Source organism: Leptonotus elevatus, chromosome 1 (genome assembly GCF_054856555.1).
Source record: "Leptonotus elevatus isolate MCC_2025b chromosome 1, RoL_Lele_1.0, whole genome shotgun sequence".
In the NCBI taxonomy this organism is placed as follows: domain Eukaryota; kingdom Metazoa; phylum Chordata; class Actinopteri; order Syngnathiformes; family Syngnathidae; genus Leptonotus; species Leptonotus elevatus.
The window spans coordinates 9,544,294-9,558,881 of record NC_141239.1 but is presented as its reverse complement, the minus strand read 5'-3'; the positions used below and the strand labels follow the sequence as shown (position 1 = coordinate 9,558,881).

The 14,588-nt window shown below is 40.1% G+C and overlaps 1 protein-coding gene across 2 annotated transcripts in view; it reads left to right on the top strand.

The window, feature by feature from the left end:
* The window catches only part of piezo2b (piezo-type mechanosensitive ion channel component 2b), an 84,238-nt gene that overhangs the window by 50,031 nt on the left and 19,619 nt on the right, over positions 1-14,588 (top strand). The window contains exons 20-37 of one of the 2 annotated variants that reach the window (XM_086075855.1): positions 1,532-1,708; positions 1,786-1,908; positions 3,844-4,044; positions 4,129-4,333; positions 4,520-4,621; positions 4,710-4,875; positions 7,547-7,790; positions 9,044-9,161; positions 9,242-9,398; positions 9,481-9,570; positions 10,446-10,570; positions 10,687-10,755; positions 12,339-12,442; positions 12,730-12,828; positions 13,152-13,272; positions 13,944-14,015; positions 14,088-14,254; positions 14,361-14,554. In XM_086075855.1, the coding sequence (XP_085931981.1) occupies positions 1,532-1,708; positions 1,786-1,908; positions 3,844-4,044; positions 4,129-4,333; positions 4,520-4,621; positions 4,710-4,875; positions 7,547-7,790; positions 9,044-9,161; positions 9,242-9,398; positions 9,481-9,570; positions 10,446-10,570; positions 10,687-10,755; positions 12,339-12,442; positions 12,730-12,828; positions 13,152-13,272; positions 13,944-14,015; positions 14,088-14,254; positions 14,361-14,554 (2,534 nt within the window). The remainder of the gene's footprint in view (positions 1-1,531; positions 1,709-1,785; positions 1,909-3,843; positions 4,045-4,128; positions 4,334-4,519; positions 4,622-4,709; positions 4,876-7,546; positions 7,791-9,043; positions 9,162-9,241; positions 9,399-9,480; positions 9,571-10,445; positions 10,571-10,686; positions 10,756-12,338; positions 12,443-12,729; positions 12,829-13,151; positions 13,273-13,943; positions 14,016-14,087; positions 14,255-14,360; positions 14,555-14,588) is intronic. The other variant, XM_086075865.1, reaches the window with a different exon arrangement.

Here is a 14,588-nt window from a genome sequence, read left to right as displayed (position 1 = left end):
TATTGTTCCAAATTCTCTGAATCTTTGGATGATGTTATGCACTGTAGATGATGATTAACCGCCAATTTTTTGCTGGTAAACACCTTTCTGATATTTCTCCACTATCTTTCTGCGCAACATTGGAGGAATTGGTGATTCTCTATCCATCTTCGCTTCTGAGAGACACTGCCACTCCGAGAAGCTCTTTTTATACTCCAATCAAGTTGCTAATGGACCTCATTAGTGATAACTGGTTTTCCAGCTGTTTTTTATAAGTGCAATTGACTTTTCCAGCCTCTTATTGCTACCTGTCCGAACTTTTTTTTTAGATTTGTTGGCACCATGAAATTTACAATCAACATTTTTTTTCCCTTAAAATTATACATTTTCTCAGTTTAAACTTTTGACCAGTCATCAATGTTCTATTCTGAACAAAATATTGAAATTTGGTACTTCCACATAATTGCATTCCGTTTTTATTCACAATTTGTATAGTGTCCCAACTTTTTGGGAATTGGGTTTGTAATTAAAACTAACTAAATTGAAAAATAAATAAATAATCAAAACAAAATAAAAACTAACTAAAATGAAAATTCTAAAACTATAATAACCCTGGTTAGGACCCAAAATTTTAATTTTGGAGCATTTTGTGCCTCAGTGTGCTTATAGTGCTAAACCCTACTGTGATAGGTAATGCTAATATGCTAACATACTGTATCATATGTCAAGATAGCGACCTACAGTAAGTACAGATTGTGCTACTACTACAAATTAAAATCGATAAAATGCTAACAAGCTAACATTTGTTTTGATAACATATAGCAGGATGGCAACTGTTAACATTATTAACATTGTTTTACTGTTTCGATTTATATTTTAACCGTTTTGATTTTAGTTAGAGCTGTGTAATAATAAGACAACAGTTAATTCATATGTTATTCAATCTATAGTCCATTGTTCTCTTCTCTGGGAAAGAGATGTCTAAGTTGTTTCTTTTTATTTATGTATTAGGAATGTTTGGAAGTTCACGCAGAGCTCTGTCCATAAATTATCTGGTCCAGGAGGTGCCGGGACCAATTATTTACCCACATCTGTAGTGGACTAGGATACGAGCTGAAGATTTATTATCTGTTTTGTATTTCACTCTTCCCTCAAGGACAAGACTGGAGAGGGAAGTTTGGTGACGTGTATTGATGTATCATGTGACTGTCTAAGAGGAGGGGTTTGAAAAGTCACGAAAGGGTATTAGTGCTTGAGACAAGAGGAGCGACACACAATTGGGACAACAATGGCGGAGTTTAGCCGATCTCATGTGTCCATAAGCTTATGTAAAAATAAATCCTGATTTCACCGATCTCATTGTCTGAGTTTGATAATCAACATTATGAACACGGGAAAACAAAATAACGATTTTCCATCACAACCCAAGTACAAAAAGCGCTGAGGCAGATCAAAATTGATTTGACATCTTAGCCCCTTTTCGGGTTCAATTTGAAATTGGACATGCTAACTTGCTAACAGTTGCTACGCTAACATTTTGCCCGCCACACAGGTGTCCTTGCTCAACTACGTGTTCCTGGCGTCGTGGGCCTTTGCGCTGCCCTACAGCCAGTATCGCCCCCTGGCGTCCAACGTGTGCAGCGTCTGGACGTGCGTCATCATCGTGTGCAAGATGTTGTACCAGCTCAAGTCCATCAAGCCGCTCACTTACTCTAAGAATTGCACCATGGTGAGAAATGATTGGCTTGATGACAACAGTCAGCGCCGCGAGTAGTGTTGAACCATTCTGTGTGTTCCCTGTGACAGCCTGCGGCCTACACCACCGAGCAGGAGAAAGAGATGCAGGGCTCTCTGCTCTACAGCGGACTGGTGGATCCTGCTAACTGGGTTGGCCTGCAAAAGAATGACGACTTGCTGGGCTACATCAGGGTGAGTGGAGACCACAATTGGTCCTTGGGATTCACTTATGGGATCCCTGCTCTACCCAATCGTATACCCCATAAAATTGAATAAGATAAGTTAAAATTGAATAAGCTGAAGGTATTTTTGGCCCAAGTCCAGGGTTATTACAGTTTTGGAATTTTTATTTTAGTTAGTTTTTAATTGGTTTTGAGTTTAGTTTTTTAAATTTAGTTCGTTTCAATTAGTTTTCAAGGTGGTTCTGTTAGTTTTTATTATTTTTATTTTTTTAATGCTTAGTTTTAGTTAGTTTCGGTATTAGTTTTAGGTTTTTGTTGTTTTAAATTACTTGTGTGCAATATTTAAAGAGGCACTAAGAAACTTTCAGTTTATGTTGATTATGGCGGCGCCATATGGACAAAAGCAGTAATGTTATGCCTGAAGCAAGACCACATTTCCCATGAGGACAAGCGCATTGCGTCGTTTTTGAGCTCACGCTAATCAATTTGACTTCTGTCTTTGTAACGAATCAGTAAAGGGGGAACGTATGCAATAAAGCAGTCAACACATTTGTAGTTTTGTTGTGTGGCAGTGTTTCTACCATCCTCCTCAAAGTTGTTTAGTGCCAGTCAAAATGATACAGACCCCCTCAGGCCATGGCAAAGGTACCATTCAACTAGTTTTATGTCGATGTTTCATCAGACGTGTTATGAAAATATTTGATTAAAGTTGAAAAGTTCCTTAGTGTTACTTTGATAAACACCATGGTAAAATTAAAAAAGTAACAAATTTCTTACCTAGTGTTGCATTGTGAGTGAAAAAGCGGGCAAGCCGAGCCATTGGAGCCAAAAATCAAGCACGCATAATTGTCGCCTAGGAGCGACGTCATCTGAAGGTGCTTTTCTATTGGCTGTTACTAGATGGCATAACTGACACACTTTCAAACGTCCTTATTCTGGTTGAATAAATCGTGTTTAAAATCATCCCCAAAGGCTCATGTATTGAATTAACTACCAAAGACTATAAGACGAAGGACATTTGAGCTATAATTATAGTTAGTTTTGTAAACATAAAATTGCGTATTAGTGAGTTTTTGTTTATTAAAAAGCATGTTTGTTTTTATTTTATTCCGTTAACGAAATTGTTTTTTTTTTAATTTTTGTTCGAGTTTTTAATCTTGTCTCAAGAATTGTTTTCAATAATTAAAATGATAAAAATACAGTGCTACCTCAACTTACGAGTTGTTCACAATATTTTCTGTCCTTAGTTGCAAGCAAAAATGTGCATTCCAGACACTAAATGGAGGCAGCGAACTTCTTAACAAGAAGCAGACGGTGAACACTTCTTCAAAAAAGAAGCCAAGTGCTTGCTTCAAGCTGTTTATTGTCAATTCCAGTTGAAGTTTATACATAATTTAATCAAACCACTAGCATCAATGTTGCGCTATGAAATCATGATGCACAAACTGTTTAATTCTTTAAATGTTATTAAATAATGTACTATATATTTTTATAAAGTACAATACTGTGGAGTGCTATTTTTATATTTAAAAAAAAAAAAGAGTTAAGTTTTCGTTTTAATGGAATTTCCGTAAGATTTCACTGGGGAAAAATATGAAGATGGAGGGTACCTATTTTTGTGTCCAGTGCATGGGTGAGTTTTCTTTCTTTTGATCATTTTTTTTAGACCAATGCCGTTAAAAAGGGGTGTTTGCGCCATTGTGAGAGTAAACATAGCCCTCTTAATTACCAATTGAAGCAGCTCCTCTCATCCCCTTTAAAGCCAGCACAGGAGGGAGGCGCACAGTCTTTGACATTGCAGAAGCAGAAATAGACTTGCTATAGTCAATGCAGTATTTGCTTGCAAAATAAAATTGTTCATAAAAATGAACCAAAACAAAAGAAAAATACACCAAAATGACCAAGGTCTATATTGAAGTTTTGTGTGTTTGTGCGCGGCTTACAGCACAACCTCCTGATCCTGGCGGTGCTGGCGTTCGAGGTGACCATCTACCGCCACCAGTTGTACTTTCGTCTGAGGAACAAGCTGTCGCCTCCCGCCGCCCGCATCATCTTCCACGACGTGACGCGCCAGCACCTGGACGTGGGCATCGTGTGCTTCATCAAATACTTCATCAACTATTTCTTCTACAAGTTCGGACTAGAGGTGGCTTTGCTTTTCTCTTTCACATCCGGCTAACACGTCATCACATGAATAAATAAAGATCTCCTTCTTTCCATCCTTCGGCAGACTTGCCTGCTGCTGGGCGTGAACGTGATCGGCCAGCGTATGGACTTCTACGCCATGCTGCACGCCTTCGCTCTAATCATCGTCATGTTCCGGCGCCGCAGGAAGGCCATGGCCGAGATCTGGCCCAAGTACTGCTGCTTCCTGGCCTGCATGCTCACCTTCCAGTACTTCGTCTGCATCGGGATCCCCCCTGCGGCCTGTAAAGGTCCGCAAACGCAAATTTTTAAAATATCAATAACAATCAAAAATTCAAATAGATATGTATATTTATTCTAAATAATATTCCTTTGTTTATATTAAATGACAATTTCATTAAATTATTCAAAATATTGAAATCTTGTTTATTGCATGTGTCCAAAATCAATATTTTTGTATTTTCCCATTTTTTTAGACTATCCCTGGAGATTCCCGAGCTCCACGACTGACTCCAAAGTGGTCAAGTGGCTCTACGTTCCCGATTTCCTCTCCAGGCCCAATCCGTCCTTCCTCATCTGTACGTCCCGACGCCTCCCCCTCCTCCTAACCTTTCTTCCGCCGCATTTGCAGCCCAGTTAAGACGAGCGCGGGCCTCTTTTCTCCAGACGACTTCATGCTGCTGCTGTGCGCCTCCATGCAGAGGCAAGTGTTTGACGACGAGAACAAGGCGGCCGTGCGCATCATGGCCGGAGACAACGTGGAGATCTGCAGGGACCTGGACGCGTCCTCCTTCAGCGTACACAACCCCGTCCCAGACTTCATCCACTGCAGGTACGACGTTTGCTGCCAGCTTTTCGTTACGGGGTACTGTACTGTATATGGGTTGCTAAGTTAATTTGAGTTAAAGCTACTGAGCACAGAAAATTCAATTTCGAATCACTACTGCCACCTGTTGATGAAAAATGAAACTGCACACACCCTTCTTCACGTACACAATGCGCATGTGATGTCACATCCGCAGACACAGGGTGGGAAATTTGAACCCGAATCCAGTCTGAAAACTAATGGCCAGAGGTTTGCAGGAGTACCCAGTGAACAGCTAAGGTGTTCATCTACTAATTAGAAGATTTTTGGGTCATAAATTATCAAATAAAAAGGCTATTGTAAAAATATTTTTTGCCAAATTGTTACAGAGAGTAGCTTTAAGGCTGCACAATATATGTACCGAAAAAATATCGTCATCACAATAATGGAACATCTCATATGTTTATTGCGAAGATGTGCAATAAATCACTTTCACCAATTAGGTGGATTCTTAAATGTGCATCATCATCCAATAAGTACCTAGGGGCATTATTATTACTAACAAAATAACTTTTAAAAAGTATTTTTTTCATTACATAATAAAAATGTCATTTCTTTATGTGCATGTTTAATATTGCAATAATATCGATTAGAGATAGACCAATATGTTTTTTTCCCCCCGGTACGAATACTGATAATTAGTAATCAAACGAGGCTGGTAACCAATATTTGGAGCCACTATTTATTTTCAGTGAAAGGGAAAATATTGGCGTCAAACTTAAAAAAAAAATACAAACTCCAAGCAAAATACAAACTCCTTTCAGCATATGTTTAATGAACAACTTTTTTCAGATTTGTAAAATGTTGAAGTTTTATTTTTTATTTTAGACAATAGACATCTTGACACGGTCATCAGTATTTATTAAAAAAAAAGTCAATTGAAAACTTTAACAAGTAACTGCCTGGATTTTCAAGGTTACAAATCTTCTCATGAGGAAGCATTGGGAGCATTTCATGACTTGAGAATGCTGTATGGCTGGGGAACAAATTTGGCCTAACTTGGTTAAGTCGACCACAAAAATTAGTCTCAAAAGATTCGTTGGTGACAGCCATAGAATACCCAGTCCAGCATTTCGACTTGCCCCGCAGCCTCTGATCTTACCCATGTTTAGGGTCCCCAGTGTATGGATTATTGAGGTCGCACAAAACAATACAAGCCTTTTGAGGTGCAGGCCAAGCCGTGTTAGGCATACCGAGTCGTCCGCAACCATTAATCGCATGTGCTTCATATTTCAATGTTTTGCCGCACAAAGTGGACACGTCTTTTATTAACGCACTCTGCGTCCATCAACAAGACCTCGCCGCGAGGTCGAGAGCACGCCACGGCCGCTCTGCACTTATTCCATTGCCGTTTCCCCCTCCAGGATCAAATTACGGATACAAGGGTGGAAGGTGGGGGTAGAAATCCATAATCTGCAAAAACACTCTGTCGGTCACTGCGCTACTTAGGCACTTTTTCCCCCTGTGCTCTAACTCAATAAATAGCTTTCAAGTATGGAAAAGGTATTTTCACCCATCAAGGCACCGATTGATCAACCCAAACAGGCCGTCAAATGAACGCTGCTTCCTATGTTTTCACCGCATCCATCACGTGTAATGGAAGCTGCCACGCGTGCGGTTGCATTTAGCCGATATGTAGACGAGCACTGCGCTGTACAACTGATAGGTGTGCACTTTGCCTTTCGAGTATACGTCCTGAGTATCACAATGACACAAGGAAATCATGTGCAACAATTGCAAACATGAACAACTTTTTGTTATGTTGACGATATTTTATTTGAGATTATTTTAATGAGATAAAAATCAAAGTGATGGTTTTTGTTTCCAGTGGCCCTTGTAATTCCCTTCCTGTTAACTTGAGCCTTTTGCCACACTTGGGTTTTAAATTGGAAATCTCCTCTGGATTCACCTGGCTTATATGATCACACTGCAAAAAGGACAGTAGAAAATTTAAGAAAATTTTTTAGTAAAATAAGAAAATTATTACTTCAAATAAGCAAAATTATCTGCCACCGAGCAAGAAAATTTTACTTAAATTTACCTGTAAGATTTTGAAAAAGCAGGTTCTATTTTTATTGTCTTTGGGATTGAACCCACAACCTCAAAGTCTGACCTGGTACTGGAACAAGGAAAAATGAGCTTACTAAATATATAATGTAACAAACCACATAAAGCTATAGTGCACTTTTGTCTGATTGTTTCCATACTTTTATCTTTTTACTAGATTATGCAAAATCTTAAAATAAGAACATTCAATTTACGAAACCCCATTTCAGGGCCTTTGATGTTGGTTAGTTGTCATCTTAAAATGTGGAAAATGCTTGTTTTAAGCCTCACACTACTTAAAACTGTCTGTTAACACTCAATGCCAAGACATATAAGATAATTAAGTAATACGTATTTTAAAATAACCACAATGATTTTGTCTGACAATTTCATTTTAAGTAAAAATAACTTGTCTAATTTAGGTTGAATTTAAGAAGTTATATCTTACTTAAGATTTCAGTTTTTGCAGTGCACCACACCCTTCCCCCACCCCTCTATACCAGAACCGTATTCATTTTGCATGGTATGTGGTCCAAGTTGTGTTGCACTTTGAGCAGCAGCAGCTCATTATCTCTCAACTGTGCCCTTGCAGGTCGTACTTAGACATGCTGAAGGTGATCATGTTCAGCTATCTGTTCTGGTTCGTGCTGACCATCATCTTCATCACGGGCACCACGCGCATCAGCGTGTTCTGCATGGGCTACCTGGTGGCGTGTTTCTACTTCCTGCTCTTCGGCGGCGAGCTCCTGCTCAAGCCCATCAAGAAGATTCTCCACTACTGGGATTTCCTCATTGCCTACAACATCTTTGTCATCACCATGAAAAACATTTTGTCTGTGAGTGGGTCCGCGACGGGAAGCAGCTCATAGCAGGATTTCCTGTCCCAATAGGACACAATTACCTCCACCTTAGGAAGTTTTTGGCTTTCTGGATGTTTTTTAATATGTCATACTTATTTTTCATGTCATGTTACAAAGATGTACATTTAAAAAAAGGGACAGTGTGTAGAATTTAAAGCCATCTAGTAGTGAGCTAATAATTCAATTATTTAAAAAACACACACAATTGATTTCAATATGCAAAAAAAAAAAATTCTATCACATGCTCCATTTTTGTATATACTCGTAGGTCTAGTAATTATTTTACATAGGTTGTGCTGTGCCTTATAGGGGACTGATATGTTTCACTGCCACCTTTCTGCTATGGATGCCTGAAGGAGAATCGCTTACCTTCCACAGCTGGGGCCTGCAGGTGGTCGTCACGGAGTCCTGTGATTTGGGCTACTGCCACTTGTCGCCCACTGCTTTGCTCTCACAAGCTTTTACTAGCCTCTCCCGCTAGCTGCACTTGTTAGCCATTTCAGCCTATGGATCAGGCTAACCCCCCCAGCCACTCTTGTTTGCCGCGTCTTTTCTGTCTTTTTTTCTCGCCGTGCTGCTAAGTCGCTGTCGCCCACCGAGATGCTCGTTCGCTCACACCAAATAATAATTGCTGGTAGGCTTGTGAAGTGCAGTCTCTCTGATTCACCATAGTGTGCGTGCTTTTTTTTTTAAGTGGAAAATATAATTTTTGTCAAATTTGACTTTTAATTTAAATTTAACTGATAATTTAAAACGTTTTTCCAAACATTTTTCTTTAACTAAATTTAGAATATACTTTTTACAAATATAGACACAAATATTTGTAAAACATTTTCTATTGAATCTCGTCAAAGCAAAAATATGGGCAAATATAATATATAATAAACATAAAAACATAAAATTAAAATGGTAATATTAATTCTAACAAAAATAAAAAACTTAACTTTAAAAAAAAAAAAAAGGAAATTAAATGAATAAAACATACATAAAATCAAATTTAAAAAAACAAATATATCAAGTACAATATTTTATTGTAAGTAATGTTTGTTAAATCTAATCAAAAGTTCTCTAATGTTAATGACTGCACATTTAACATGCCAGATCAGGTTTCAATGTGTTGTGCTATTATGAAATTATCCCTTGTTTAGAAGTAGAATTCCTATTGTTTGCATAACAACATTGTTAATTAAAAATGAATGTATGCAATTCTCCATTCCTGCTGTTTGCAGATCCTGGCTTGTGGCTACATCAACTCTCTAATCCCCAACAAGTGCTGGCTCATCCAGCTCTTCAGCCTGGCGTGTACCATCAAGGACTACAATATCAACACCAACCAGGAACATCTCCGTAAGACACACACACACACACACACATGAACACGCACATCCACACAACATTGTCCCATTGACAAGATACGGTCCGAGCAGATGTAGACCAGCGGTGCGACCTGCCTGACGACGAGGCGGGCATCATCTGGGACAGCATTTGCTTCGCCTTCCTGCTGCTGCAGCGGCGCGTCTTCATGAGCTACTACTTCCTGCACGTGGTGGCCGACATCAGGGCCTCGCAGATCCTCGCCTCTAGGCACGCGTGGCTCCTCCTCATACTGGTGGGAGAGCTGGATATGGCGTACTCACCGCTGTTGTGTGCATGCACTGTGTTCCAGGGGGGCGGAGCTTTTCCAGGCCACCATCGTAAAGGCTGTGCGGGCGCGCCTGGAGGAGGAGCGGAAATCTGTGGAGCAGCTGAAACGACAGTGAGATGATTTCTTTGTCTGATTTCACATTGTTTTACTTGGTTTTGTTTTGTATATATTTTTTTACATTTTTGTTGTACTTTGTTGTATTTTGCTATTTTTTCTGCTTTTATTTTTCATTTACTTTGTTTTATTTTATTTTTTGGAATCATTTAATTTTGTTTTTTTCTTTGGATTTCATTTGGTTTTATTTAATTTGGCCTTGTTTTGTTGTATTTCTATTTGTCTAAATTGTTTATTTTAGTTTTTCATTTCATTTTTGCTATTCCTATTAGTTCTGTTTTATTGTTATGATTTTACGAATTTTTTGTTATTTCGTTAAATTTTTTATTAGGTTTTGTTTTATATTTATTTAGTTTTATTTAATTCAATATTTTTGTTTCATTATATTATGTAAAATTTATTTTTACTTATTTTGTTTTGGTTTATTCAGTTTTAATTTGGTTTTAATGTTTTAATTATTTTTAGTTACATATGTTTTATTTGTTTATTTCATTATTGTTTTTAGTTTTTTTCTGTGTAAGCTATTATTTTTATCAACAAATGTTATATTTATTACGTTATATTATTTTCATTATGTGTTCTTTTTGTATTTGCTATTTTAAGTATTTATTAAGAAATGTTTTAAGATACACACCGGCAAAAATCGGCGTGCCATGTTGCGGTCCAAAAAATAAGCAGCTGTTAAAATTGTTGAATTGTTTTCTTAAACACTGAATATTATCACAGTTTAAGTGACACTGAAACATTACACAGCACTAACTTAATTAAGTGAGGATTTTGATATCCTATTAATGCCCTCATTGAAAATAATGAAGTAACTGGAGTGTATCACTCACTTGCGCCACTCATGTCACTCATGTCCTTGTGCACAGAATGGAGCGCATTAAGGTGCGGCAGCAGAAGTTCAAGCGCGGCAAGGAGAAGATGCTGAGCATGGTTCAGGAGTCTGTGGATGGACAGACGCTTGCCCCGCCCCCTCCCGACGAGGAGGACGAGGGTATGGCGAAGGCCCGCCCCCGTGCCCGTGTTGATGATGCTAAGCTAACGTAGCCACTCTTCCTTTGATCTTTTACTTTGTGTCGTGTTGCACTGATGTCATTTGTTAAATTTTAGGAGCGCAGCGAGCCAAAGCCAAGACCAAAAAAAAGCACTGGTGGAGGCCTTGGGTTGACCATGCTTCCAGTAGGTTGACCCCTCCCCCTCTTTTGCTCATTCCTCCGCTCCCATTGGCCCTTGTGTCCTCGACCAGAACGCCGCCGAGGATTCCCCTTCCGTCCGAGGGCGCTGAAGGCACCGGCCGTCGTCCTCTGGTCTTTTTAGTCCTTTTCTGTCTCTATTTAAGGACGCTTCTTGACTGTCGCTGAAGAGGCACTTTAGAAGATCTAGTACGTGCGTTTGTAGCACGGTGACATTGCCTTAAATAGACGCGAGAAGAAGGAGGCAAACGAGAAAAGGACTATCGGCCGGAGGTTGTGCTTTTGTTTCAAAACGCCTGAAGAGCCCGCGGTGGGGAATCGCTCACTTTTTACAGTGTTTTCACGCAAAGATATGAAGTCCTCTCCGCCTCAAAAGGTTTCATTCTTTGCCCGCAGACATGATCAAAACCAATGGGCATCACCAGCTATTTAATCTTTACAATTCAAAGTCAAGTTTGTTAAGTTGAGTTGTTTTGATGGCCATTTGGTTAGTTAGTTAGTTATATTTAACAAAATCACCCCGACTGATTTCTATGTCACTTTGTAGCGTGGTAGCATAAGGGCCAAATGAGAAACCATCAAATTCTGTTGCAGGTCTGGCTGTAACAGTAAGCTTGCATCGGTGCCTAATGGGGCAGTGAACCACATGAACTCGGGGGAAAAAAGTGTGTGTGGTACTTGACACCCACTTTGTATTGCACCTCCTATAGCACTGTAGTGGAACAGTATTATCTGGCATTTCAGTTCAGTAAAATTGTTTTGTTTACATAAGGTAATATTTTGAGAAAAATGTCCTAACTGATTTGCACGTCACTTTGTTGCGAGGTAGTGTGAGGGCTAAATTAAAAACGATCAAATTCTGGTGCAGGTCTGGCTCTGACAGTCCACTTGCATTGGGGCCAAACGGGGGCAGTGATGTAAATCATCGAGCTTTCTAATTTTAAAACAAAAAGCTTGCTGTGAGTGGCAGTTGGCTTATGAGACTGGTATGGAACACTATTACCTGTCACATCAAACATTAAGTTAGATACATTATCTGTAAATTGTACATACATTTGAAAATTAAAAAATAAACATGGCAGGTTTATTGTGTATGCTTAAGTTTTGATGGTGACTGTTTGGTTTGTTAGTTAACCTTCACGAAAATAGTCAAATATGATTTTTGCGTCACTTTGTGGTGACGTGAGGGCAAAACAAGAAACTTAAATTCTGCCATCGGTCTGGTGCAGATGGAAAGATTTGTTTTCACACTTTTTCTTCTTAAAAGGCTGGTTACCCATTTGGTTATGGATCATGTCGGCTATTGCAGCCCCAACCACCGCTCCCAATTTTGCCACCCCCGTACCCCAGCATCCCCCTTCACCTCCCGTCCAGCCAGTCAATTTGCACTTCTGTTCAAGGACACAAGTCAGCCTTGTCGCTTTCAACTCTGCTGTCGACTCAAATGACAAACGCACATCACATCAGCGCTTTGTGCTCGTCATGTTAGATTCGGTGTCTCTTCCTTCCTTTCCTATGTTATTGTTGTTCGTGCGCCTCCAAAGTAAACCTTGTGCTGTTCCCCGTCAGTGGTTAGAAGCGGCGAGTATTACTTGTTTGAAACCGACAGCGAGGAAGAGGAGGAGGAGGACGATTTGAAAGACGAGGAGCCGCCGAGGAGGTCCGCCTTCCAGGTACTTTCTAATTTACTTTTATTAGCCTACATATTTATAACATTTATAACCCAACATGTCTGCTTTCATGAAAACTCTGATACACCATTCTCTACTAATCCTTTCCACCTGTGTCTTCCCTCCACCTTTTGTCCTCTCTCTCTTCATCTATGTTTTCGCCACCTGTATCCCTTTCACGGATTGTCCTCTTGCCACATTCCCTTAACTTGTGCCTTATATTGGCCTTTATCCCCCTCTCAACTTCACGTTTCTGCTCTCTTTGCACCTATGTCCTCCCCCACCTGTAGCGAGCTATCGGGAAGTTTGTGTCGGCCGTTCTGGCTTTGCCCAAGTCAGTCATAAGGCTGCCTAAAACTGTGCTTCAGTATGTAGTGAAGGCAGGAAAGGTAAACAACCGGCTGTCTCCCCCATTTGTGCATGACCACAAAGTGCCTCCGGCGTCCATTTTGAGTGTTTTGCTGCCACGCTATTACAGTAATTGCATATGAAGTCGTGGTTGTGACAACAATGGTGACCTTTTGCTTATCGTGATTGTTATTGTTGTTGTTGGGTGAGTTAACGGGTAAGTTGCACGGACTCTTAGTTAAACGTTGTAACCTTTTGAATGCATGTCGCCCGTTTACTCTCTTTACCAACTGCTTGTGGCGCCATCCACACAAGCGCATCCTTTATTTGTCCTTATGACCTTGTGTTTGACATTAAACTGCAGTTCCTCTACCACACCTGGATCAAAGACCCCAAAGCGGCCCTGAAGGCAAGAGCTAAGGAGAAACGCAAGTTCTGGAAGAAATACACAAAGGGAAGCAGACGCAAGAAAAGCAAAAAGGAGGGTAAGTGTTGGGAAAATGGAACAAGAGAAGCTGAGCTGGAAAGTGAACCGAACAAGTTCAAACTGGTTTTAAAAGGAGTCGGACAAATTTCAAACTGTTTTTAATGTGAATTGATTGAACTTTGAGCTGCTTTTTAAATGATCGGAATGAGCTTTCGACTGTTTTTAAAAAAACTGGATCAGTTTTGAACTGGACAAGATTAAAACTAGCATTCAAATGAACTTTCATCCATCCATCTTCTGAACCACTTATACTCACGAGGGTCGCAGGGACGAGATTTAAACTGGCTTGAAAATGAATTGGACAAGAGTTGAACTGATATTAAAAATGAACAGGACAAGATTTTAAAAAAAATATGATGAACTGGACAGGAGTTTAAAATCCTTAAAACATGAGCCAAAAACCCTTAATACTGGTTTATGGACTGGATTTGCTTTAAATTGGTTTTAAAATAAACTGGATTAGCTTTAAACTGGTTTGACCTGGTTCTAAAATGTTCAGCATAGACCTTGGTCTGTTTTTAAAATGATTGTCGTGAGAATTTACTGTAACTGATTATAAAATGACCTAGATGAACTCTGAACTGGATTGAAAATGAATACAATAAAACTTCTAGCTAGTTTTAAATGAACTGGACAGGCTTTGAAATCCGTTCACGAATTCCTTTGCAGAAGCTCACGTGGGCATCGAGATGGACGAGCTGTCCAACAACCAAGAACAGGACGATAACAACTCTGGTCCAGGTTGGCCTCTTCCCTTTCTTTTACATCTCCTCCTTTTATTATCTTCTCCTAACTGGTTGAACCAATGTTCAGACAACATCTTCAAGCGTGTGTTCAACATCATCAAATTCACGTGGGTGCTGCTGCAGACCACCGTGGACAGCTTCACCCGCTGGATGAACGAAGTGTGCCGGGAGTACATCGACATCTCCACCGTGCTGCGCATCGAGCGCTGCATGCTTACCAGGGAGGTCAAAAAGGTAAAATACTGTGCTTGAGCATTCTAGTGTCTGCTCTGGCATCTTGTATGTACTGCACTCAAGCATTCAGAACTTTGCCTGAGCATCTCGCGTCAACATCCACCAGGGCAACGTGCCGTCCAGGGAGAGCATTCACGTGTACTACCAGAAGGCCATGCGGCTCAACATGTCACGGCAGGCCAGCTTGGACCTGCTCAGTGAGGACGAGTCGGCGGGGAACTCCGCGAGGGTCCGGCGGCGGCATAGACGCTACCAGATGGAGAGCCAGGCCTCCACGGCCTCCAGGGACAGCATATCAAGGTACACGAAGATTTAGGTTGAAAATACCTTCATC